The following is a 27,106-nucleotide window of genomic DNA, read 5'->3' as shown; positions in this document are numbered from 1 at the left end:
GTAGTTAATGTCTGTTTTTGTATGGCTTAGTTGGTTTAAGTGATGAAATGTGCACAACCCATTTTTTAGGTAGTTTATGTCAGCCGATAAAATTTCTTTGGATTTGCTTCAAATTATTGTCGTTATTCCTTCAATAAAAACATGTTTCATTGAACAAATAGCTTCAGACATCTTGTGTAGAAATTCAGTGAAAATGTGTAGGTTGTATAAATGGCATTGAGAGTGAACACTTCACATAAAAGTAGACATGAAAACATGTTTAAATAATTGACACCTTTACACGGTTCATGAATGACAGTTTGAGAAAATAAATTGTATACTTTAGATGTCACAGTTACCTTTTCTTTTGATGAAAAGTATAAGCTGAATGATGTAATATGTTGTATGAAAAGAAAATTACACTGCCTGCTTATTGAAATTGTGCTGTCCATTAGATAACTGATTATGAAATCCTAAGTTTTGTTTTTGACCTTTCCTGAACTTTGTAAATAATAATTTCCCTTAAAAGAGGTAACAACAGCAGAATTTCCAACATATGAAATGAATTGTTTTGTTGCTACACATCACCACTCCTCATAAACCTTTGTAAGAGATACTGTCGTTTACAGGTAACAAAATAATATAACACAAAAATAGTAAAGTTATCTAAAAACTGAAGTGTTTAGTAGTGAATGAGCACATGTTTTCTTAGATATCAATCTTGTATTTTTCTCAACTAATGTGACTGATACATATCATAGTTCTGAGGACATTATTTGATGTATGTCTATAACACTGAAGGGTGACTGTCTTTGTCCTGGTTTATGGCAGCCCTGTAGAAGAATGCCAGTTTAAAAGCTGAGAATAATTTTTATTCTCATGATTTTAAGATTTTTCCAGTGTGTGACAATTTTCAACTGTTCTCATGTGTTTAGATTAGATTAGATTTACGTTTATTACAATTGATCCATAGTGAGGAGGTCCTCCAGGATGTAGAAGATGTCAGAAAAAAAATACATGACAAATATTTACAACTGAAACAATTAAGAAAAAAATACATGACAAATATTTACAACTGAAACAAATAAGCTAATGTACCTGCCACAGGTCCCAAGTGGAATGATTGTCATTTTTTTAATGAACTCTATGTGAAAGAATTATCTTACAAACACTCATTTGCTAAGATCACATTAATGCACTGAATTTAAAATTAAAAAAAAATGTTTTTTATTTATAAGTTCAAAAACATATAATAGAACTACTACAATAGTTATTTACAATGAACGCATTACTGCACTGAAATTGTGCCGAAGTTAGACTGTACTTACACACACACACACACACACACACACACACACACACACACACTACACACTACACACACACACACACACACACACACACACACACAAACACACAAACAGCCACGTGACTTTGTTGACTGATCTTCTTCCGTTTCACACTGTCTTGTGCATTCCCGCCATCTTGCTATCAATCCTGCAATGCTTGGACATGGCTGTGCTAATGAAGTGGAAGGAGAAGTGCACTGTCAGATCCAGTGCCTCAGATCCAGTGCCACAACTACAAAACCCATGACAATGGTCCTCAGATACTATGCCACAACTACCGAACTCACAACACTGCTGGAGTGTGGGAGCTGTGACTATGCTGAAGTCTTAGTTCTTCAGGCAGCATGATGCAAGCAAAACTTCCCATTGCCTAGCGTTGTTTTTTGGGCTCACTCAAGGATGGATATAAGGGGTGTTCAAAAAGAAACAAGCCAGAGGCATAATTACAGAAATCAATACCTGTATGTTAGAAGTATTGATGCTGGCTTTTGAAATACCTGTCCCACTGTGACAAAAGCTGATTAATGGCTGTCTCATAAAATTCCTGGGGCTGCGATGTTAACCAGTTCTGCACATATAGCTGGACATCGTCGTTTGAGGTGAATCATTTGCCCCTCAGATCCTTTTTAGGGGACCAAAAATGGCGTAATCACAGGGAAAGAGGTCTGGACTGCATGGAGGGTGGCTGAGAACCTCCCATTTGAATTTCTTCAGGAGTGCTGCAACTGTATTGACTGTATGAGGCTTTGCATTGTCATGGTGCAGAATGACACCATGGGTGGTAATGGTCCTTTTGATTTGATCACTTGGCGAAGGGTGGTCAAGGTTTGCGAGTAATGCTGGGCTTTCACTGTTGCCCTTTGCTGCAGGAAGTGAATCAGAAGGGGGCCATCTTGGTCGAAGAAGAACATCAGGATAACCTTTTCTGCACTCACTTTGGATGACAACGTCCAGCTATACGTGCGGAACTGGTTAACATCGCAGTCCCGGCAATTTTATGAGACAGCCATCCACCACCTTGTGTCACAGTGGGACAAGTGTTTCAACAGCCATGGTCAATACTTCTAACATACAGGTACTGGTTTCTGTAATTATGCCCTGGCTTGTTTCTTTTTGAATGCCCCTTATACAAAGCATTACTTAATTATAAACTGCTGTCTTTATTTAAAAGTTCATTTCATACCTGGATTTTTACAGATATTTTCAAGATGAAGAACCAGAATGTGATGGCTGATTGTAACAGATTGATGCCATCTTAATTCATGATATATCTTTTGGAGATGTAGTTCTCCAGGAAAGCTGACTTTATACTCATACTCTTTATTCATGTGACCATCGGGCTCCACAAATCTCTCGTGGGCATCCACACAGTCAGAGCTGTCTACATTTTCTTATATTGTCAAACAATGCAGAAGACTCCTGGTTTCCAGAGTTATAGGTTATCCTTAACAGAATCCTACAAGGCTTTTGTCTTGGCTGGTGCTTTACACTATATTTCCAGAATGTTCTCCCAGATATCACTGATGTGTTTTCCTCATAAGGGGTAAGCACCATTGCAACAGGCTTTTCCTTTTCCTGTGCAAGCTGTGGCTCAGACTTTCATAGCTTTGAGGGGCACTGTATCTGACAGTTGTTGTAACAACCCTTTCAGGAAATTGCTAATAACTCTTGTTCAGAGATTTGTGAATCCTAGAGTGCTTAGGATCACTTCACATTGTGAGAGGACATGACTGCTGGAGACATAGAAGTATAACTCTGTATGCATTGGTTTACAGTAAAAACTGTGTCCTAGTGTGCTATGTGGACTTCACTTGATGAGCACTTCAAAAAACAGAGGTTGGTTTTCTTCTGTCTCCTTTATGAATCTAATGTAATGGTGGAATGAGTTCAGACGTTGAAAAAATGTTTATGGAGGCCTTTGAAGAAGAAATCCTGGTGTCAACATTTTGTTAGCTCTCATGTTTCTTTCAATATGTTGGTGATATGTGAAGAAATGAGTGTGGGTTTCTTGTCACATCAGATTTGTATCTAATCTCACTCTTTCAATAACTTCCTCTGTCATCATCATTGGAAGTTATCTGTAACCTTATGATACATTATTTAGTTGGCTGAATTATGTTATGGAGATGTCACAAAATCATGGAACTCCCATATCCTACCAGAGGTTAAGGTGATGTTTATGAGTGGAGAACATTTGTAGCAATGCTGATTTCATTAGACAGAAGATGACTCAGGTTATTTCTCTGTAGCTTTTCAGCATTGAAGCCCATTTGCATGCACCATTACGGGTATAGTGGCTATACCAGTTGAAGTGGTTGCACATTCTGATCTCATTTATTTCTTTGAGACAGATAACCAGTCGGCAGATGCATGGGATAAGATTATCATTTTGTCAAACATAATATAGTGAATGGAGATGGGGTCTATTCAGGATCAGAGAAAATAAGAGCACTCTCAGATTTTCTGACTCCTCAACACATTCACAATGTGAGAAACTTTTGTAGACTGTACTTGTACTGCTGGTGATTCATAAGGGATTTATGTACCAAGGCACAGCTCTTGTATTTGTATTTATTACTTGGTCCAGTAAATCTTGCATGCGGAGCACAGCACATCTAGTACTGAACAGGTCAGTGCAAATGTATCTTCATGTTTACATTATGTTTTCTGAGTATTAATGAATACAATTTTTGTCAGCTTTGGCTTATAATTAAACCTCTTCATCTAGAAAATTACAACTGAAAATATGAATTAATTAATATTAATGATTACAGTCTGTACATGCTACAAGTAGATAGGCATCTACACAGTATTTTTGGAAGTGATAAGGAATGTGACTTATACACTTACCATTAACTTTCTCAGGCTCTCAAAGATTTTGGAGGAACTCTTCCAGACTATGAAAGGAATACATTAATTGACATTCCTTTAATGCTGCTTCAAATTTTTTAAACCATTTATTATTGTAATTTCTGTTGGAAATCTATTGTAAATAACTTTACCATGGTGTAATGTTCCTTTTCGGTACAAACAGGTCTTTATTTGATGCATGAAAAAGTCAGTTTTCTGTTTTGTGTTATGATGATGAAGATTTTCATTTTTGGGGAGGACACTAGGATTTGTGCAAGAACTGCTACAGGGATATGCCACATTTTTGTGGAACAAGGTGAAGGGGAGGTCTTTCCTTGTTATTAAGGAGACACTAACATATATTCCAGTCCTTGCATTGTATAATAAGAGTGTCAAGACAAAACTTCACTTTGATGCTAGCGGTTACAGCGTAGGTACACTTCTAGTTCAAATTCAGAAGATACTGAAATGGTGATGGCCTGTGCTTCCAGAGTACTCTGCAAGTCTGAGCAGAACTACTCCATAATTTAAAAAAAGTACCCTGCAGTTGTTTTGGCCATCAACAAGTCCTGGCTATATTTATTTGAAAAACCATTCACTGTTGTGATGGACCACCATTCTCTGTGCTAGCTGTCTAGCCTGAAGGATCCATTGAGTTGACTGGCAAGATGGGCACTAAGGCTTCAGGTATACAACTTCACAGTGGCGTACAAAATTGGATGCCTACACAAGGATGCTGGCTGACTTTCAAGAAATTGTGTGGCAGAATATGAACCTCCATCATCCCTGAATTAAATGACACTGCAACTGAACACAGTGCACTCCATAGAAGCTTTGAAGAATTAGGAACCAACCAAAAGGAGAATTCCATTAATAAACATAGCCTTATGTAAGAGGAACCATTATTCAGTGATTTGGAAATGATTGCTCATCATCTGGACTCCTCTATGGCCAGTTATACTGAAGTTTTTCCATGATGCTCCAACATCTGTTAACATGGGATTCGTAAAGACTCTAGACACAATCAAACACATGTACCATTGGTGAGGACTTTATCAATCTGTTAGACACTATGTGAGCCACTGTAAGGAATGTCAGTGTGAGAAGCATGTGTTATATTTACCTCTGGGACATCTAATACCATTTCCACATGCAACAGCACCATGCCAGTGAACTGGAGTTGACCTTTTGGCTGGGATCCCAAAGTCAAAGAACGTGAACCTCACTTGCTGTTCTATCATCAAAATTGTGCCAACTGCTAAAGCTCCATAAATTGCCAAGTTCTTGTAGAAGACATCATTTTGAAGCATAAAGCACCTGATGGGGTGATCTCTGATCACGGAAAAGTTTGCCAATCGAAACTGGCATCAGAGGTAATGTCACATTGCAACATCACATACAGGTTGATAATGCTTACCACCCACAGATTGTGGCCACACAGAATGCTTTGATAAGATATTGTTAGATATGCTTTCTAGATAGGACAATGTCTAACTGAGACATTGGGATACAATATTGCTTGTCATGACATTTACATACAACAAGCAAAGAAATACACTACAGGCCTCACACCATTCTTTCTGCTCCACGGTTGCTAGGCTGAAATGACAATGGATATACTATTCCTTTTTGAGCTGGACATTACTCTGAATAGCTATGTGAAGCACCTCATCACTAGGACCAAAGAAGCAAGACAGCTGGCTCCCAGTTGACACCCAGGAGAAAGATAGAGATTGCTATTAGAGCAAGCACCAGCCAGTGAGACACAGCCTGAGAAGCTTTTTATGGGTTTTTGTTTCTGTGTGGAAAGTGGAACTGTCAGAAAATTTACTAAAATGCTACTTTGGATCATTTTGTATTATTCCTTGACTGACAGTTATCAATAGAAAGTTGAGGATGGTGATCATTCATCGAAAATATAAAAGCACAGAGACATCATCCAATGTCCTCCACATGAAGCCCTACTACCATCCTGAGGTGCCGATCATTGTGAGGGCTTCTCATTCAAGCAAACTGAAGACTGTGATGGCAATCACGAAGTTTTGATGGGAGGGGCTATCTTTGATTGTCATCATAATGAAGAGGATGAGACAATATGACCAGAATATGAGGATTCGTCAGCACTGCCATACAAAGGACCAATAACAAGATCTAGCTCCAGGTGCTGTAGTTGACTCCAGTGAGAACTATGAAAATGGGCCACTGTTTCCCCAGGAGAGGGAGCAATGTTGTGAGTTGTGTTGTATGCTGTGTGGCATACTAGATCCATGTTTTTCCCATGTGTGTGCAGTAGTACCCTACATCTGCGTCAAAACTCTGCAAGCCATTTGTTTGTGAGGACTTCTGGCAGCACTATCTGATCCCCTCTTTCCTGTTCCATTTGCGAATTGGCATGTGAGAAGAATGATTGTCAGCAAACCTTTATATTAGCTCTAATTTCTTGAATTTTTCATTGTAGTCATTTTACCATACATTGGAGGAACTAATATTTTATCTGATTCTTCCCGGAACATACTCTCAGAATTTCAGTAGTAAAACCCGCTGTGATGTACATTCCCTCTATTGTAATATCTACTACTGGAGTAGGTTGAGAATCTCCTCTCCATAACACTCTCTTGATGACCAAATGATCGCATGATGAAATACGCTGCTCTTTGTAGGATCTTATCTGTCTCTTCTGTTAATACAACTGGTAAAGGGTTCCATACTGATGAGCAATGCTTGCAAATCAGTCAGACAAGTATTTTGTAAGTCACTTCTTTCATGGATGAACTTTATTTCCTTAAGGTTCTTCCTTTGAATCACAGTCCTTCATGTGGTCAACTCACCTTTTTAAGCTGCTCTGGATGGTACTCCTAGATATTCGTTATTGTTTTCAGCAACTTGTCACTGATAGTGTAATTGTACAGAAGTGGATTTCTTCTCATGTATGCACAATATGTTGCATTTATTTATGTTTAGGTTGACCTGTGAGGTCCTGCAGAATTCCTTAATTCTCTGCAGAGCTTCCTGCAGTTCAGAACATCTTCTTACAGACAACTGCATCATTTTAAAACAGTCTCTTGGAGGTTCTGGTGTTATCCACTAGATCTTCTATTGAGTTCTTTTGCAGTAAAATCTTGATTCTAGTCACAGATGTGACTTGATACTCATTACACTCATATTTTTTGACTAAATGACAGTGTGGGACTGTCTCAAATGCCTTCCTGAAGTCAAGAAACATGGCATCAACCAGAGTGCCAATGTCTACAGTGCTGTGAATCTCAGCTGAGTTTCACAAGATCTCTGTTTGTTGAATCCATATTGCTGTTTGTGAAAGCCTTGTTGATTTTTGTAGAAGATATTTTCTTTCTCCAAAAATATCATAATACATAAGCACAAAACATGTTCCATAATTATACATCTAACTGACTTCATTAGTATACGCCTATAATTATGTGCATCTGTCCTAAGGCTTGTCTTGAAAACAGGATTGACCTGCACTTTTTTCCAGTTGCTTAGTACCCTTTGTTGCTCAGTGACCTGTTATAGACTTTTGCTAGAAGGGGAGGAAATTCTTTCACATAATCTCTGTACCATCTTATGGGTATGTCATATCATCCAGGTGCTGTTCTTTCGCTAAGCAATTCTGGTTGTGTTTGTATTCTGGTGTCACTTATCCCAACATCAGCCATTTCAATGTCCTTGCAATGAATGAAAGGATTGTCCCTATTATGATCTTCCACAGTGAAACAATTTTGGAAGACCAAACCCTGTATTTCAGCCTTCTCATTGTCATCTTCCAGTTTGATGCCAATATGGTCACTGAGTGAATTATCAGATGATTTCAGCCCCGTTTTATACTCATTTATTTTGTGTATGACCAAAATTTGTTAGAGTTTGCAGTCAGATCAGTTATCAAAATTTTACTTTCAAAGTCATTGAATGCTTCTCTCATTGCTCTTTTTATGCTCGTTTTCACCTCATTTAGTGTTTGTTTGTCAACTAAGTTTTGACTTCTCTTAAATGTGTAATGAAGCTTTCTTTGTTGACAGAGCAACTTTCCAACATTGCTATTAAGAGCCCATGCATCTTATCCACCCCTTAAGCCTTTCTTAGAACTACTTGTCTAGGCCTACTGAATGGTGATTTCAATTTTATCCATTTGTGCTCCAGATCTTCCTCCTCAGAACTGAGTATTTGATTTTGACTACTCAAATATTCTCCATAATTTGTATCCTGCCACTCTCGCCAAGCAAAAATATTTTCCTACTTTTCTTAAGAGTCCTTACGATGTATGGTGTCATTGATACTATCACAGTCTTTTTATCACTGAAGCCCTCCTCTGTGTTAACTGATTTGAAAAGTTCAGGTATGTTTCTTGATAGGAGGTCTAAGATGAAATCCACACAAGGTGGTTCTTGAACTATCCACTTTAAATAATTTCTGGACAAGACATTCAGATCAATGTGAGGCAAATCCCTGTGTCTAAAATTAGTTTTTGTCATGTGATTTTTGCATTTCAAAGCTGGCAAATTGAAAACTCCCTCTTTTACAATAGCATGATCAGGAATCTTATTTATGGAATTCTGCATGTTCTCACTGAAGCACTCTGCCACTACAGCTGATTATGCAGGCAGTCTCTAAAAGCATCCAGTTACTATGTTTGACCCATCTTTTATGCTTAACTTCAGCCACATTATTTCACAGTTGGAATCCATAATTCCACTACATATTATAAAATTCTTTACTGCAATAAATGCACCATGATCACTGGCATCTAACCTCTCATTTTAATATACAATGAAGTGCCAAAGAAACTGGAATAGGCATGTATATTCAAATACAGAGATATGTGAACAGGCAGAATATGGTGCTGCAGTTGCCAATGCCTATATAAGACAACAAGGGTCTGGCGCAGTTGTTAAATTGGTTACTGCTGCTACAATGGCAGGTTATCAAGATTTAAGTGAGTTTGAACGTGGTGTTATAGACAGCGCCCAAGTGATGGTATATAGCATCAGCGAGGTAGTAATGAAGTGGGAAATTTCCCCTATGACCATTTCACGAGTGTACCCTGAATATCGGAATCTTGTAAAACATCAAATCTCCGACATCGCTGTGGCCGGAAAAAGATCCTGCAAGAACGGGACCAATGATGACTGAAGAGAATTTTTCAACATGACAGAAGTGGAACCTGTGACGGTTCGCCTACTTCATTTCTTCATGTGTTGTTCTTGATGTCGACGTACTGCATTGTGATACTGGCTTAAAAATGGGTAGTGGAAGTACAACACTGACTACTTTAAATAATGTAGCCAACAGATGCAAAGTTGTGTTTGACAGTAGTTTACTTTCACTGTTCACAACCCCCAATAATACACAGTTATATATAGCCAGTGCACTATTGTTTTCACTTTCCATAAGCCTCATTAATAGCTTGCAGCCAAACCTCCAGCTGGTTTTGCTAACGTGTTTTCAAATAGAACCAAATAAATACTTTAAGAATACTGTTAGTTGTTCCTCCAAATGTTTATAATTATTACAGACTTTATAAGTCAACACTAGAATTTAAGTTACGAAACAATTACTGATTTCGCCATTTAATGAAAGTATTAACTAGGAATAGTTGAAATAAATTAGAAAATCAATTACATACATAAAAAAATACATACACAAAATTAGATCTGGTGTTATATTCTTTAAAACTGAGGGCCAACCTTTCTCTTTGATGAAAATGCAGATTACACTCATGTATGTTAATGGTAATTAGTTAAAAGTGAAAAACAAATTTGAGGAGGCAGATGGCAAAACAAGATGGGAAGTAAAAATATCTCAGCTTGCTTCATCACAAACCTTTCCACAAATTGCATATTTCAATGCTGGGCCAACAACAACTGTCAGCTTGCAAACCATTCAATGAAACATCATCGATATAGGCTTTCCAAGCCGAAGGCCCACTCATGAACCCTTGATGACTGCATGACACAAAGATTTATGCCTCACCTGGGCCCGTCAACACTGACTTTGGACTGTTAATGACTGGAAACATGTTGCCTTGTCAGACAAGTCTCATTTCAGATTGTATCGAGTAGATAGATGTGTACGGGTATGAAAACAATCTCATGAATCCATGGACTCTGCATGTCAGCAGAGGACTGTTCTAGTTGGTGAAGGGTGTGTAATATGTGTGGGGCATGTGCAGTTAAAGTGATATGGGACCCCTGATATGTCTAGATACGACTGTGACAGATGACATGTACATAAGCATCCTATCTGATCACCTATCCATTGTCCATTCTCATGGAGTTGTGCAATTCTGACGGAACAATGTGACACCCCACACGTCCAGAATTGCTACAGAGTGGCTCCAGGAGCACTCTTCTGAGTTTAAACATTTCTGATGGCCACCAGACTTCCCAGACATGAACATTATTGAGGATATCTGGGGTGCCTTGCAACATCAGATCTCCAACCCCTCGTACTCTTATGGATTAATGGACAGCCCTGCAGGATTCATAGTGTCAATTCCCTCCAGCACTACTTCAGACATTAGTTGAGTTCATTTTACCTTGTGTTGCAGCACTTCTGCATGCTCCCGGGGGCCCTACATGATATTAGTCAGGTGTGCCAGTTTCTCTGGCTCCTTAGTGTACATTCCTATCTGCTTTTAGGATTTCATTGCTATTCACTTCTGGTTTCAACCAGCTTTCCATTCGTAATGACGTCTGGTTGTTATTATCTTTAATAAGCAATACTAGTTCTGGATGGTCCTGCAGCTCACTTATATCATATTAATCTTTTATATTTACAATCTCTGCTAATTAACATTCTCTGAGAATAATCCAGCAAGCAGTTCATTTCTGATCCCAAAGGCTGGTTCCCCTAACCTAAAAAGAAAGCCCATGTTCATGCCACACATGCCACTCTACTATAATAGTAACCGCTTCCTGCATGTAGTGCACACCTGTCTTACTGAGAGGAGTCTACACAGTTCTCCTCCTGATAGAGCCCAAGAAATTTGGATCCAATATTGTTGCAGGATTGTCTCAGCCTCTGGCTTAGACCTTCCACTCTGCTCCAACTATGCAACTAATGTGTGCAGTAGCCACTGGCACAGCTTTCTCCACATTTTGGAAGAGACTTCCCTGCAAACATACTGCACATACACCGCCATTCTTTCTTGACCTGCCTGCTATTTCTCTGAGGGACTTCGTTACCCATGTAACGTTGGAGCTCCTAATGACTAGCATACTCACCCTCTGAGCTTGTTGGGACTGGGCTGAAAAATTGGCCACTGGCCCAACAGGAGAAGCTACCCATGCTGATTCAGAAATGTTATCAACTCTGAGTAGTGCCTCATACCTGTTGTTGAGGCATAAGAAGCCAGCAGTGCAGCCACTTCCCACATTTGCCCTCTGCCTAGAGATATGCAAACATACCACTGCCTGCCACTCACTCTCAAGTGAAAACAGACCAGTCATATGTTGTGTAATGGAAGACACAGTGACAACATGGCAATCAAGAGATCTCAAGGCACCAAAGGTTTTGTAGGTCTTGCCTTTGGTGTCCCAATGTTGGCACAGCTTTGTGCAGTAGGGAGAAGCCTGGTGACCTTGGACAATACAGCTTCCAGCTGCTTCTGGAAAGCAGCCAATTGTCCTTGTGTTCGCACACAACAAAGACAGTCCCCATTCACACTGAACTGCTTAAAAACTGTATAGAATCTCGAAGAATACAAAAAAGCATTCAAGAGTAATAGAGGAAGAACAAACAGATCTCAGCAAGAGATAAAATTACCTGACTTCAGTGCTACTGAACTTGGGATGCATACAATTGCAACTTTCTCACTATACACTAAGGTTGCAAAATCCACAAGTTCTTAAAACAAATATAAATCACACTGCTGAAGAATAGATGTATCAACAGTTACTTTTCACTGTAAAGTCACCTCACACAAAAGCTAATGACAAAGAAACACACAAACACACACACACACACACACACACACACACACACACACACACACACAAGCTCTTAAAAATGTAAATATTTTCCTTGTCAGAAAAATTTCCAAGACAGGTCTTTTTTTGTGAGTTTACAATACTAAAAAGGAGCAAATGTTGATTGAAATGACTGTGCCCGTGTTTCCATGTGAACTTAGTAGGTGACAGTCCTGTGTTTAGCAGCACAATGTTTGGATTCAATGCATTAGTTACAGTGACACAAAAAATGCTGATTGTGAGCAAAGAGCGAAATTAAGTTCTGTATTGTGCTCAGGAAAACCCCTACTGAAATGTGAACATTGATTAAGCAAGCATATGCAGGCAAGGCACTTCCAAGAAGTCATGTTTTCAAGTGGCACAAAAGGTTTCATGAAGGCAGAAAATCAGTGCAAGACAATCCCAAAACTAGTCACCCATGTACAGCACAAACCGATGCAAATGTGTAGCTTGTAAGGAAGTTATTGCAAGAAGACCACACAAGAGTACTAAAACGAAACTGTTAAACTTCAGTTTCTTGATACATCAATCAAATCTACAGGTTGTAAATTCAACTCAATACCTAGGAGTTACAATTATGAAACTTAAATTGGGAAGAATACATAGAAAATGTTGTGGGGAAGGCAAACTAAAGACTGCATTTTATTAGCAGAACACTTAGAATATGCAACAGATCTACTAAAGAGAGTGCTATTTAACAGATCTACTAAAGAGATGTCTACACTACACTTGTCTGTCCTCTTTGGGGGTACTGGTGTGGTATCCTTACCAGATAAGATAAGATGGAGTACATGGAGAAATTTCAAAGAAGAGCAGCACATTTTGTAACATTGAGAAATGGGAAGAGAGTGTCATGGTCATGATACAGGATTTGATGTGGACATAATAAAGTAAAGGCATTTCTCATTGTAGCAGGATCTTCTCACAAAATTTCACCCACCAACTTTCACCTCTGAATGCAAAAATATTTTGTTGATGCCAACCTACATTTGGGGAAATGATCATCACAATAAAATAATGAAAATCAGAGCTTGCACAGAAATATATAGATATTCGTTTCTTCTGCACTCAGTTCAGCAGAGAAATGATAGAGTATTGTTGTGAGGGTGGTTCAATGAACCGTCGCCAGGCACTTAAGAATCATTCACAGAGTATCCCTGTAGATATAGACATAACTGTGCATCCAATATCAGAAGAACTTAATTTGAATCATGATTTTGTCATAAGATTTTACACAAAGACTTAGGGAAAAAGAAACTTGATGCAAAGCCCATCCCTCAGATACCAACAGATGAAGGGAATGAGGAAAGATAAGAATTTCTGCTGAACCACTGGATGGAGCCAGAAGTGATCCCATATTACTACCAAAGATTATTGCTGGGGGTGAAAGTTGGTGCTACCAGTATGACCCTCACATGAATGCTGAATGGCAGGAACCTGGATCACAAGCCTTGAAGAAAGTCAAATAACAACCTTCAAGAACAAAGAAAATGTTTATTACGTTCTTTGATAGTAAAGGATTAATTCATCATGAGCATGATCTTCCAGGTCAAACAGTGAACCAAAAATTTTCGTCGAAATCTTGAAATGTTTGTGACAAGCAATTCAATGTTGCCTCCCTGATTTGTGACATCCTCATGACTGGTTCTTACTGCATGACAATGCAGCACCCCATACTGCCTTATGTGTTACCAAGTACCCGATCAGAAATTCTGTTATTGCCATCCCACATCCGTCATGTTTGCCTGGCATCTTGACTTGTGAATTTTTCATGTTTTTGCACATGAAAAGGTGACTTAAAGGAAAGCTTCATCAAGATATCTCAGACATCCAACGGGCTATGACAAATGAGCTTACAAGCATCACAGCTGAAAATTTCCCTGCTTGCTTCCAAGACCTCAAGAAACATTAGCAACTGTGCATAGATAGCCAAGGGGACCACTTTGATAGGAGTTAGGATCATTACTTGGTAAGTGCAATTTTATATTTTTTTAAAACCTGTCTTGGAACTTTTCTGACAAAGAGAGTAATCAGTAATCAACATAGATAAAATCACAGACAATATTCACTTATTGATAGAAGATCATGAGAAAAGAACTAAACTAAACACTGTGTCTAACATAAACAACTGCCACTGCTGCTCTCTCCTGGGTGGCTGGAGTTAAACTGAATATGAAGACATCATGCACTAGAAATACCACCACCCATACAGGAAAATATAAATACTCTTTTCTACTTGCAATTGATGACAGTTTAAGAAAACAACATTCATACTTAAAAGATGTCACTGTTCATCACTTTTAAATTTTGATGAAAAATATAAGTTGAAAGATGTACTATGATGTACAAAAAGAAAATCACATACCCTGCTGAGTAATATTGGTTGCTCATTGGAAAAGTGGTTATGAAATCCTCAATTTCTTGCAGACCTTTTGTATGATTACTTTAAATGAGATAACAACAATAGAATCCCCAACATGGGAAACAAATTACTTTTGTACATGCATATCATCACTAGTGCTAAAACTTTGTAAATGATATTGTCATTTAAAAGAGATAAAATAATAGAATGTGAAGTATGTAAAGTAAATTATTGTTTTCAAACATAATACACTGCTCTTCTTAAAACTGAAGTCAATACTAGTGAACCATCACATAAAAGGAATCACAATCTTGTCTAAGACATCATTTTCGTATGTTTTTAATCTGATACGAGTCATGACCAGTGCACTCATTAGTTCTGAGGCCATTATTTGAGATATGCCAATACCACAGGATTGTCACCATCTTTGTGCCAATTAATGGCAACTCTGTAGAAGATTGCAAGTTTAACAGCTGAGAATAATTTTCATTCTTGTGATTTTAAGATTTTCTAAGTATATGATGATTCTGGACTGTGACTTCACCAAGTTGGTGCATTATTTTAGCAACAGTCCTGATGACTGATCATCTTCCACTGAATAAGAATAAGAATAAGAATCTTTATTAGCCGTTCAGTATTTTCTTATACAATGGGCTTCGTCAATAAGTTCAATTACAGTATAAAGATGGTTATATTCTCATAACAATGTATATATAAATCATGTGAAATTTAGTGTAGTACAATAGCACACATTTGGAATTTTATATATTATTAATTTTACAATAAAAAGGAAAGATTTATATTAAGCAGGGAGTATTCATGTTGATGACACTATGTCATTATCATATACATGTTGATAACACTATGTCATTATCCTAAGCTATTGATACAAATTTAGGTCCTACTACGGGCAGAGGTACCTTTCTCTATGTTAAAACAGCAAATCTTCCATATTACAATCTTTAAATTCATCAACTGAGTAAAATGCTTTACATTTGAGCCATTGACCCAATGTTGTCTTAAATTTACTTTTAGATACTGTTTGTACAATTTTAGGGAGCATATTAAACAGTTCGAGGCCTACATATTGATAACTATTATGTACCTTAGACAGTCTAGAGTATGGCAGATCAATTGTGTGGTTTCATCTTGTATTGTGGGTGTGGACAGATGACCTAAGGGGATATTGAGCTATGTTTTCTTTTACGTGTAGTAAGCAATAATAGATGTACAAACAAGGAACTGTCATGATGTTAAGTTTTTTGAAATGTTCCCTGCATGTATCCCTGGGAGATAAACCCACTACACATCGAAGAGCTTTTTTTTTGCCATCTGAAAATTGATATTGAACTGAACTCTGTCTTGCTGTCAATCCCAAGCCTAAAGTGCTCAGAAATGGCTCCACTGATGAATTGGAAGGAGAGGTACACTGTTAGGATACAATCATTGGTCCTTGGAGCCTGTGCCATAACTGCCAGTCGCAGGTGTCTTAGATATCCAGCTGGCATGATCAAGCAGATCTTCCCACTGACTACCACAGTGTTTTGAGCACTCTCAGAGCTGGATGCCACGCCTTAGTCAATTGGAAACTGGTCTCTTTATGTAAATGTTGTCTTTATGTAAATGTTCATTGTGTAGTTGTATCTCTACAGATATTTTTATGATGTATTACCAGAATTTGGTGGCTTGATTCATGATGTATGCTTTGGAGATATAGTGTTCTAGGAAAGCTGACTTTGTACTTATGTGTTGCTCTGCATTCATTCGACCCTTAGGCTCGACACTTCTTTCCTGTAGCATACAGGTAATCTGGGCTATCTACATTTTCTCATATTGCAAAGGATGTAGCAAACTTGTAGATTAAAGAGTTATAGGTTACCCTTAACAGATCCCAACAATTCATTTGTACTGGGTAGCAGGCACTATACACAATTTACATTATATTTCCTGAGCAAACACCATTACAGTAGATTTCTCTTTTGTCTGTTCAAGCTATGGCCTAGACTTTTATGGCTTTAAGGTACACTGTATCTGGCAGTTGTAGTCCCAGCCCTTCCAGAAAATTACTAAACACTCTTGTTCAGAGATTCTGTGAAGCCTGTGCACTAGTGCGCATAGGATACCTTCACATTGTGAGATGACATGACAGCTGGAGAATAGAAATATAATTCTGTATGCTTTGGTTTACAGTAGACATAGCATCCTAGTGTGTATATGGAGCGTATCCTATCAGATGCTTTTTTCCATTAACCATCTGACCAAAAATAAAGCCAACTACTTCATCAGAAGCATCAATGAGAGGATGAACTCTTTTTCAAAACTGAGAAAAATCAGTACCGAATCCAAAATCAATGCCTCCTTTAATTTCTAAAGTGCTAGCTGTCACACATTACGTCCACTGAAACTTTACACCCTTTTAAGTAATCTGTTCAAAGATTCAGCTATTTGTGCAATATCTCTTATGAATTCATAGTAGTAGTTACACAAACTGACAAAATGCTGTATCTGTTTGATTGTTCATACGAGGTGGAAAATTTTGAATCGTTCTGTAAGACAAGAAAGTGCCTGCACACCACACCATTTACACTAATTATGTGTCCCAGATAGTTAACTCGAGTTTGAGCACAATGGCACTTGAACATGCTCAGCATCAGATATGCTGACTGCAAACTATTAAAAGCATCCTCCAATAATCTCACATGCTCTTTTGAAAAATTATTATATCATCTAAATAACCCATACAACTCTGGCTTCATCCCTCTTTAAACTCCATCCAGTAACCACAAAAAAGTAACATGTGGCTTTGTAAACCAAATGGCATCCACTAATACCGATAATGTTCACATGGTGCCATAAATGCTTTCTTTAGCCAACCCCTAGGGCACTATTTGTAACTGATGATAACTGCTTTTGAGATGCATTATAGTAAAGTAACAACACTGATCCAAATTACCCAAGGGCTCCATAATACTAGAGATCGGACAAACATCTCCAACAGTCTCTGCATTCAGAAGCCAATAATCACAGCAAAACCTATAATTCTTCTTTACAGCTAATGATTTTTTAGGCTCAATAACTAAATTTTTGCTCCACAAGCTGTCACTAAGTTCTATGATCCCATCTCATAGTTGCTGTTCAGTGCACTTCTCCATTAAATGCTGTATATATCTCACTATGCGATACCATTTCCTATAAATCTGTGCACTATCCCCTTTATGTATATGGTGCTCAGTTAAGGGAGTTGCTGGTAAGCACCCATTTGTACAAAACAAGTCGCTATTTCTTCAAAGCTGTGTGATTAGTGCGTTTTGAGTAACCCACCTTCTCGCATAATGCTGTTGTATTGACAATTTGCTTATGGCTTATACCCAGACTCAACCTATCAAAGGCTTCTTCCTCTAATACTTCCAGAGAGGTTGTCAGTATACCTTTTGACATGCTAACATCATCTCTGTCAGATTTATCTATGCTAACTGGAACCATATATGCATTGCCGAAATCAGTCCTAGCATGCAATTCTTAAAGAAAATATAGCACAAGAATCACTGAATATCCTTCACCCACATTTGGCAAAATTTCATTTGCTCCATACACTTAGTTTTCCCAATAGTAAAATCCAGTACTGTTGTAACCAATGACTCTACACTGTTATTGCTGACTCCATGTAACTTATATTATGGTGCGCCAAGTCTCCTCCTGCTCACCAGATCCAGGCTGATATGGACACATGCTCCCCCATGTTGACAAGAAACCTCTGTGCCACACCACTCACTAAGCCAACTAAGTAGCATTCTGTCTGTCCATTAATGTGTGGAGTGTTATTGTCTATCATGACTGCTTTCCAGCAGTAGAAGCATTTCTGTTTGAGTTTAATAGCTGCCTCTCCTGAAAATGTTTCCTATTCTTCCTCTTCCAAAAATCTGATGCTTGTGAACCATTTCCCCACATGAATAACACTCTAGTTGCCTAACCTGTCTCTGTGTACAGCTCTTATGCCCAAACCTGTAACATTTGACCTCTGGAGGGAATGAATGGTGATCCATCTGTTGTTTTGTGATAAAATCTGTCTCCTCTCATTGTGCTTCTGTTCTAAGAGCTGCTGTTAAATCATTTGTATTCTCAATGTGAAATCTTGGTGCAATTTCTATGAGTATTCCCAGCAAGAAAATATGTGATGCTCTGTTTTTTACTCCCTGCAGTAATACCTTATTGGACTCTGCATCCTGGGTAGGCACATATGTCAGCACATTGACTTTCTGAATCCTGTCTGAAAATATTTCCACTGATTCATTGTATTTCAAAGTCAAAGTGTGGAGCTTCTCATGAAAAAAACCATATGACATTTTGTTTTTTTGTTATGCTGGCATAGTCCAACAAACACTGCTGAAATGACTGTGCTTTACTGAGGGTCTCATGATATAACACATCTGCCTTTGCTTCCCCTATTAAATGTAAGTTAGCTACATGAAGCATTACTTCAGCTGACCAAATGCTCATTAAAGTGATAGCTGCCTTATCATTAATAAATATTGACATATATTCTGCTTATTTTACATGAAAAGGGATTGATAAGTGTGGCTACAGATAAGTCAAAAGAAGAGGAACCCATTCCCAACTCTGCCTCATTTTCCCCTGGCCCAGACTGTGACTGTACCTGAAAAGCTTCCAAAGCCTCAATCTATGAAGGAGCTCCTCATGCTGCTGCTTTTGGCAAATATTTTCCTCTGTTAGCACTCACATTTACTGTGTTAGAGCAGCATAAGGCACTTCAGTGGTAGCAGCATGTGTTTCTACCATTTTGCATACATTACACCTAGTTCAATATCAGAAACACAATTATCTAACTAATGCACTCAGTACTCAAAAACTCTTATAAACTGCTTCATCCCATGTATTATTGCCCATCTAGATCCTAAACAATTGTGAACCAAATGACTAACATTTCTACACATAACACATGTGGCTGCTGCATCCTCACTTCAGCCTTGCAAGATTCCAAAACTGATACCTTACTGGTACTATGCTATTGGGTCTAGCATTAATCTTAAAGAGTGATAAGTCCAAAGATTCATGTGACTTTGAAAATGTAACCTTAAACATAGTCCATCCAGTACTTACATAAATTAGGATTGACAACTGAGAACAGCCACTGAATCAGATACAAACAAAGTGAGACTCTCACCACCCATCCTGCTGAATCGATACTGCAGAATTGGAGCAGTACCACTGCTAGTATAAATTAACAAAGTACCCAGTCTTACTACTTGACATGACATAATGTACAGCACTGGGCACCTCCATGGCACCATCCTCTGCAAACCTATTCGAGGGCCATCTAGAGGAATCATTCCTAACCACCCAGAATCCAAAGCCCCTCACCTGGTTCAGTTTGATAATGTCTTTGTGATCTGGATTGAGGGTGATGACACCCTATGCACATTCATGCAAACCCTCAACACCTACTCCCCCATTCACTTCACCAGGTCCTCCTCAATGCAACTAATCACTTTCCTTGACATTGACCTCTACCTCAGTGATGAGTACATGAGTACCTTCATCCACATCAAATCCACTAACCACAAGAAATACCTCCACTTTGACAGTTGCCATCCATTTCTTACCAAGAAGTCCCTAAATACTGAGTATCCACCTGTGATCATGACATCTGTAGTGATGAGCAGCCCCTTTCCCACATACCAAGGGTCTCACTGATGCATTTGCAGATGGAAATTATCCTGCCAACTGTGTGCAGAAACGTATCTCCCATGCTGCATTTCTCCATGCATCCACCACCTCCCAAAGTCTGGCCACAGAGGGCACACAGGAGCTTTTCTGTTATGAGTCATACCACCCAGGACTGGAGCAACTGAATCATATTCTCTGCCAGGGTTTTAACAACTTGTCATCATGCCCTGAAATGAGGAATGTCCCACCCTCTTCCACAGTGGTATTCCACTGCCCACTGAACCGACACAATATCTTTGTCCATCCGTACTCAACCCCTATTCCAATCCCTTGCCTCATTGCTCATATCCCTGTTATAGGCCTAGATGATAGACCTGTCCCATACATCGTCCCACCATCACCTACTCAGACCAGTCACAAACATTATCTATCCCATCAAAGCCAGGGCTATCTGTGAAAGCAGTCATGTGATTTGCAAACTAAGCTACAACCAGTGTGCTGCATTCTACATGAGCATGACAACCAACAATCTGTCTGTCCGCATGAATGGCCAACAACAAACTGTGGCCAAGAACCAGCTGGACCACCCAGTTGCTAGCATGCTACCCACCACAATGTTCTTCGCTTCAGTGACTGCTTCAGAGTCTGTGCCATCTGGATCCTTCCTACCGACACCACCTTTTCACAATTTCACATGTGGAAATTCTCCCTGCAATATATCCTACATTCCCATAACTTCTCAAACTTCGTTAGTCGCTATCCTTCACTCAACTATCCCCTTCCTTTATCCCACTACAGCACTACACAGCCTTCTATTCCACAAACACCAATCCACCCACAGTCTTTCTACTTCTCACCTTTTCCACTCCCTTCCTGCCTTCCCCCCTTTCATCTCCCCCCTCCCTTTCGCCATCTAACCTCCTGAATGCACCTAGATGCCCTACCCTCTCCCAATTTCATCCCTGTATGCTTCCATAAGCAGCACTTTACCATCCTCCACTCCTCAATGCTATCCCTTCCCCTCCTGCTCCGCCTCCCCCATACCCCTAGCCTCCTTACCCCTACCACCCAGTATGCTTCTCCCATGATGCACAGTTGCTGGCAGTCTGGCCTAAAGAGGCCAGAGATAGTTCTCGTGTGTGTGTGTGTGTGTGTGTGTGTGTGTGTGTGTGTGTGTGTGTGTGTGTGTGTGTGTGTGTGTATGTGTGTTGCCTACTTCAGAAGAAGGCCCTTTGGCTGAAAGCGTACTTGTTTAGCAGTCTTTCTGTTGTGCCTATCTGCGACTCAACACCTACACTACAATCTAACCTTTTCATAAGATTCTTATTATTCCATTCTGAGTTTTCCATTGTTTAATTAATATACTCAGAGGTTTATAAGAGTGATCATTAGGAACAATAAAGCAATCAAGAAATGAAGTGGTGGTTTGAGAACAGATGGTCATTCATCATGTAATCCATGGCTGAGGAATGTTTAATCTACAAACATGGGCTATATTTTTTAGGACTCAGTTTTTGAGACAGCCTGTGACAATGGTACAGGTATAAAATTTATTCCATATATACTGTGAGCATCCTTCCAGTCCATATTGAAAAATATGTTGATTATTGACTCTTGGGTAACATAAAATGAGTGTGGGGTCATATTTCAATTACCAAATTACATTAATAGATTAGAAATGGATTGTACATTTATTCTCTCCTTGCTCTGCTTATTTTAAATCTGTTTCTTGACTCACAGAAAATAAATGCACACATTCAAAGAACAGAAAGTAAGTAGCCAAAGCAAAAAATTACTAACGCAATCAATGTAGAACTTTATTTGAAGTTACAGTAAATATTATAGGACAGACGTCTTCCTCATGTCAGTCAGCAAGGTCATAGTGCAAAGCAACAAAGCAAGAACAATAAAAAACATTAATATTTATGAAACTACCATTACAATATGCACCTTTCTTTGTAACTTTCTCTTGGTTTATACATGTATGACTCAAGCATAGCATTTTTTTTATTATTTCAGGCATATTATGCTCTTATCATAAGAGGAAGATTGAAACATGGTGAGACTGTTCTGATTCATGCAGGAAGTGGTGGTGTGGGACAAGCAGCTATCTCAATTGCACTGCACATGAATTGCACTGTATATACTACAGTTAGCAACCACCATAAAAAACAAACACTTCGTTCAATATTCCCACAGGTAAGAGCAATATTCAGTTTATGCACTATAAACAAGACTTGAGTGATAAAGTTATTGCACTGATGAATCAATTATTTTTTGTCTATAAGTGAAAGTAACTCTTAAGAGATGCTTGAGCTACTGCGACTTTGTTTTCTGTTTTTAATTCCAGCTAAAGGAATGCAACTTTGCAAATTCAAGAGATACGAGCTTTGAACAACATATTCTGCGCCAAACTCAAGGAAGAGGGGTGGACCTTGTTCTCAATTCTCTTTCTGGAGATAAGCTACAAGCCTCAGTTCGATGTGTTGCTGAATATGGATGTTTCATAGAAATTGGACAGTATGATCTGTATACCGACAAACAGCTAGGTAAAATTTGGGTCTGTTCATTAAAATAAATGCACAATAAGATCTCACACTTACACATTCTGTGAGAAGGAAGTGTTGACCAGTTTCATTGTAATACTTAAAACTCAACAAATTTCACGATTAAAGTTTTTGAATTTTACATGAACTACTGATTTTGTAGGAGACAGACCTGTGTATGAAATAATGCTTGTTTACTGTAACTATTTACAATCCCAGGATTTTCTATATGAATTAATGCTTTGTCTGTAATAATTTCAGTGCCCAAAGGAGCTTGAATATTACGTTTACTTTTTAAAAATCTTTTCATGCTTTTAACTTGTTTCAAATTCTGTGTTAAGTGGTGGCTGAGCATACGATCATCACCAAACGACGTGCGCAACAGATCTTTCACGCGACTAGCAATATGGGGTGTTTTTTTTTTGTTCTAATAAAACCCCATGTCATTTCAAGCATGTGTGTCAATTTTTACCTCTCTATCTACATTATTCCATGGTTTATTAAGTTTTCAAATTTATACTGACTTTTTGATCACCCAGTACTTCAAGCTTCCTCTTTTTCTGTTTGACTCCCCAAATATATTTTACTTTTGCACAGTGCTGTATATCGTCTCAGAGATTTATTTGCCTGATTGTAAGCCACTGTTTCATACCACAGACTTGATTATTATAAGGAATGTTTTTGTTCTTGCATTGTTATATTTATGACATCCTTCCTGTTTTGTAGATAGGAAAATTAACTGATTTATTCTACTGTATCATCCTCAGTTTTGATGTTTTGCAACTAACTTTCATACTGCTGTGTCATTTGTGTCTTTGTTCTCTTACTTTTTAATCTGAGTTTAGAAGTACTGCCCATTTCATTTAAGTGCTCATTTCAATCTTCCTCCTTTCTTAGTTGCAGAAGAGCTAAATTATAAATGGACCTTAATACTGGTAAATATTGCCCTTGCACTATTCCTTTGAACTTTGCTTTCACTTCTTTTTGTGTCTTTCCAACATGCAAGCTGAACATCGGTGAGATTGAGTTACAGCCTTGTCTTACAGCTTTTTGCCCCATCTTGCCATTTTTATAACAGGTACAGTTTTCTTTATTTTCTCCATATATAAATCACATGGTCTGTTGTGATTGATTATCCATCTGTCTGTACTTAATCTACTTTTCTCCTCAATTATTCAACATAATCAAATACTTCTGTGGCATAACAAATGCTGTTGAACAATCTACAAATAGATTGCCCATACCATTCCTTCCCATGATGCCAATAAATTCATTTACTATTAAAAACAGTCTTGATCACGCTTTATTTATCAAGGTGACCAGTTTCGACCACTACTGTGGTCATCTTCAAACCATTGAGTAGGAACATCTTTCTGTTGGAGAATCACTAGAGGAGTGATTCTCCAACAGAAAGAGGTTCCTACTCAATGGTCTGAAGATGACCACAGTAGTGGTCGAAACCAGTCACCTTGATAAATAAATCGTGATCAAGACTGTTTTTAATACCGAATATTTGTAAGACATTGATCACTGCCTCTCCCATAATGTATTCAAAAGTAATAAATTCGTTGCCATTCATCATTAATTTATTCTTCTTATTACATAGATTCCATCAATTGATAACCAGTGCTTTCCTATCACGTAATATTTATCCAGGCCTTGTCAAACTCAACCATATCCTTCACTAGAGCTTGAGTACCTCACTTCATGCCTTATGATGGAGATCATATGAAAGAGACATAACATCCATTTGCCTCACCAGTTTATTCCATTCACTGATTTTACAAAAGTGCTCTCTTTTCATATGAAATTTGGCAGTGCTTCATGAAAATACACTTACCAGCACAGCAGGTTCTTTGGTATGCTCTGGAAGGAGATTGAGTGGAATTACAATTTATAAAAGGTCACTTTACTACAACATAGATATGAATATTGACTGAACTTTGTACAGTCCATTTCCTCAAGAATGTTCTGAGTATTTAGAACTGCCTCTGGATACTAAGGTATCGCATTATACAGGCAAATTTTGAAGATGCTTCACTTGACGACTAAGCAACATAATATTCACATTAATGTTCTGCTCAAGGCATTTAATACACTTGTGGCCATTCTAAGATGACGCTGTCATCTTGATTGTTGACTGTGAACTGGGCCAAGCACTTCTCTGCTCAGCCGTACGTAGACGCGCTGTTGCAGTGGTGAAGAGAAGCTCTAGGAGGCATGACTGTGCAGATGTTGCTCATTTGTTGGTTTGGCATGCAGCGACTAGTCTCTTCTGTGGTTTCGATGCAAGGTGCCAACCTCGAACCTCGCTTTTGCATCCCACTCTTTGGATGACACCTCAACACCTACCTGTAATTCAATTCCTAGCCAATGTTTTTGTGTACAACCAGTTTTTGTGTATAGTAATTCAATTTCTAACCAGTGTTTTTGTGTACAACTATTTCAGTTTTAGGAAGGAAATGACAAGACTTTATTTGTCATAGTAACTCACTGTGTGACCCTTTCTCTTATGCATAATGATACCAGCAAGTGTTACACCATTCACTAGTAATTTGATTGAGTCACAAACAATGATGGTCCAGTGTAGGCTTGTTCTATGCACCTACGTCATTGGAGTCACGAACAGTGGTGGTCCGTTTTAGGCTTGTTCTGTGCACCTGCATCATTCATTCTGAGACAACCTATGAGTATTTGATAGTGTTCTGAGCATTCTGCTGTGAATGTTGTAGGCAAAGTGATCATAATGAGTTATTGAGTGAATTTTCATTTCATTTGGTGTGAGTTGTCATTCCTGATGGTGGTGGTAAGTGGCAAATTCTACATAATCAAGCAAGAGACATAATTTGCAGGAAACATGCTGCCTTCAAGTGCAAAACACGAGTATGCACGTACCACAACTGTCGCTTAGAACTAGCAGTACTGCAATCCCACTCTATATCTTGACCTGCATGAACAAATGGCTCTGAGCACTATGGGACTCAACATCTTAGGTCATAAGTCCCCTAGAACTTAGAACTACTTAAACCTAACTAACCTAAGGACATCACACACACCCATGCCCGAGGCAGGATTCGAACCTGCGACCGTAGCAGTCCCGCGGCTCCGGACTGCAGCGCCAGAACCACTAGACCACCGCGGCCGGCGACCTGCATGAACAGCTATTGTTCATGAACCACACTACAGCTTGTAATCACATGAATGTAAATATTCACATTCTTTTTCATTTCACTTCACTAACCCTCAGTACATTTAAAATAAGCCTGTAACTCTATTAAAAATTTCCCCACCACAATGAAACTCATAATATTTTGCATTCTGACTTTTATCACTTGCAGTTAGCCACTACAGTATGTGATTTTTATTTATAATCATAATAAAAAATTAACAAATCAAATCTTGCACCTTAATGGCAGAAGTCAGTTATGCTAACAGCTAAAAACCACTGACCCAGAGAGTTCTTTTAGCAGTATAAATGTGGTTCTATCACATATTTTTGCCTATAAAAACTAAGTTGGTTGCTAATTTCTTAAATTAAGTTAGTGACTCTTTTGTAGGTCTTGGTGTGTTCCTGAAAAATATTTCTTTTCATGGAGTTCGTCTGGATCTACTCTTTGGATCTCATCATGATGATGAAATTTATCAGCTGAAGAAGTTGATGGAGGAAGGGTTAAGGACAGGTGTTGTAAAACCTCTGCCCAGGAAAGTATTTTCAAGAAATCAAGCAGAAGATGCCTTCAGGTGAGTTTTGTTATTCTTCACTTAAACTTTGTTCACAGTTTTGTACTAAAATTGTTTAGTTGAACCATCACTTTGTCACACTCACCATCATCAACATCATTATCATCATCTATAGCCCCTCTCTTCTTCACACATTGCTTTACTCCAACAATCTGTCTATCTCACAGTCTTGCACTAGGCCTATTGCCTCTTGTCTCCTGTGTTGGTATCCTGCCAACTCTCATTTTTTTAACATGTGCTTCACATCTTAATCTTGTCTTTTTGTAATGCTGAATCACTGAAATGTATGTATGATTGACTTTGTGACAGTTAATAAAAAAGTAAGTTTCCTTAATTTCTTGTTACTAAACATATTACACTAATTTAAGATGAAGAATGTAATTTTATTTCATAGACATGTGTTAGTTTTAGAAAGTCATTAAAAACATTGAAGCAGTTGTCATGTCACAAAAAAGTGCTTGAAATATTACTGACTAAAAAATATGATATGTCATCTTGCTCGTACTTCTTACTATAATTTCACTTCAGTGTCACTCAGAATTTTTCCCCCTGTAGATAATTTTCCACAGTACCAAATGATAAAATTCTTAAGTGCAGCTAATAAAAGCTTGA

The 27,106-nt window shown here is 38.3% G+C and overlaps 1 protein-coding gene across 1 annotated transcript in view; it reads left to right on the top strand.

The window, feature by feature from the left end:
• LOC126175576 (fatty acid synthase-like) overlaps nucleotides 1-27,106 on the top strand; it is a 218,957-nt gene that overhangs the window by 104,984 nt on the left and 86,867 nt on the right. Inside the window, exons 13-15 of the mRNA XM_049922434.1 lie at nucleotides 22,227-22,406; nucleotides 22,558-22,756; nucleotides 26,311-26,494. Coding sequence (XP_049778391.1) covers nucleotides 22,227-22,406; nucleotides 22,558-22,756; nucleotides 26,311-26,494 — 563 coding nt within the window. The remainder of the gene's footprint in view (nucleotides 1-22,226; nucleotides 22,407-22,557; nucleotides 22,757-26,310; nucleotides 26,495-27,106) is intronic.

This window comes from Schistocerca cancellata, chromosome 3 (genome assembly GCF_023864275.1).
Source record: "Schistocerca cancellata isolate TAMUIC-IGC-003103 chromosome 3, iqSchCanc2.1, whole genome shotgun sequence".
NCBI classification, from domain to species: domain Eukaryota; kingdom Metazoa; phylum Arthropoda; class Insecta; order Orthoptera; family Acrididae; genus Schistocerca; species Schistocerca cancellata.
The sequence above is the reverse complement of the archived record's forward strand: the minus strand, read 5'-3'. Positions and strand labels throughout refer to the sequence as shown.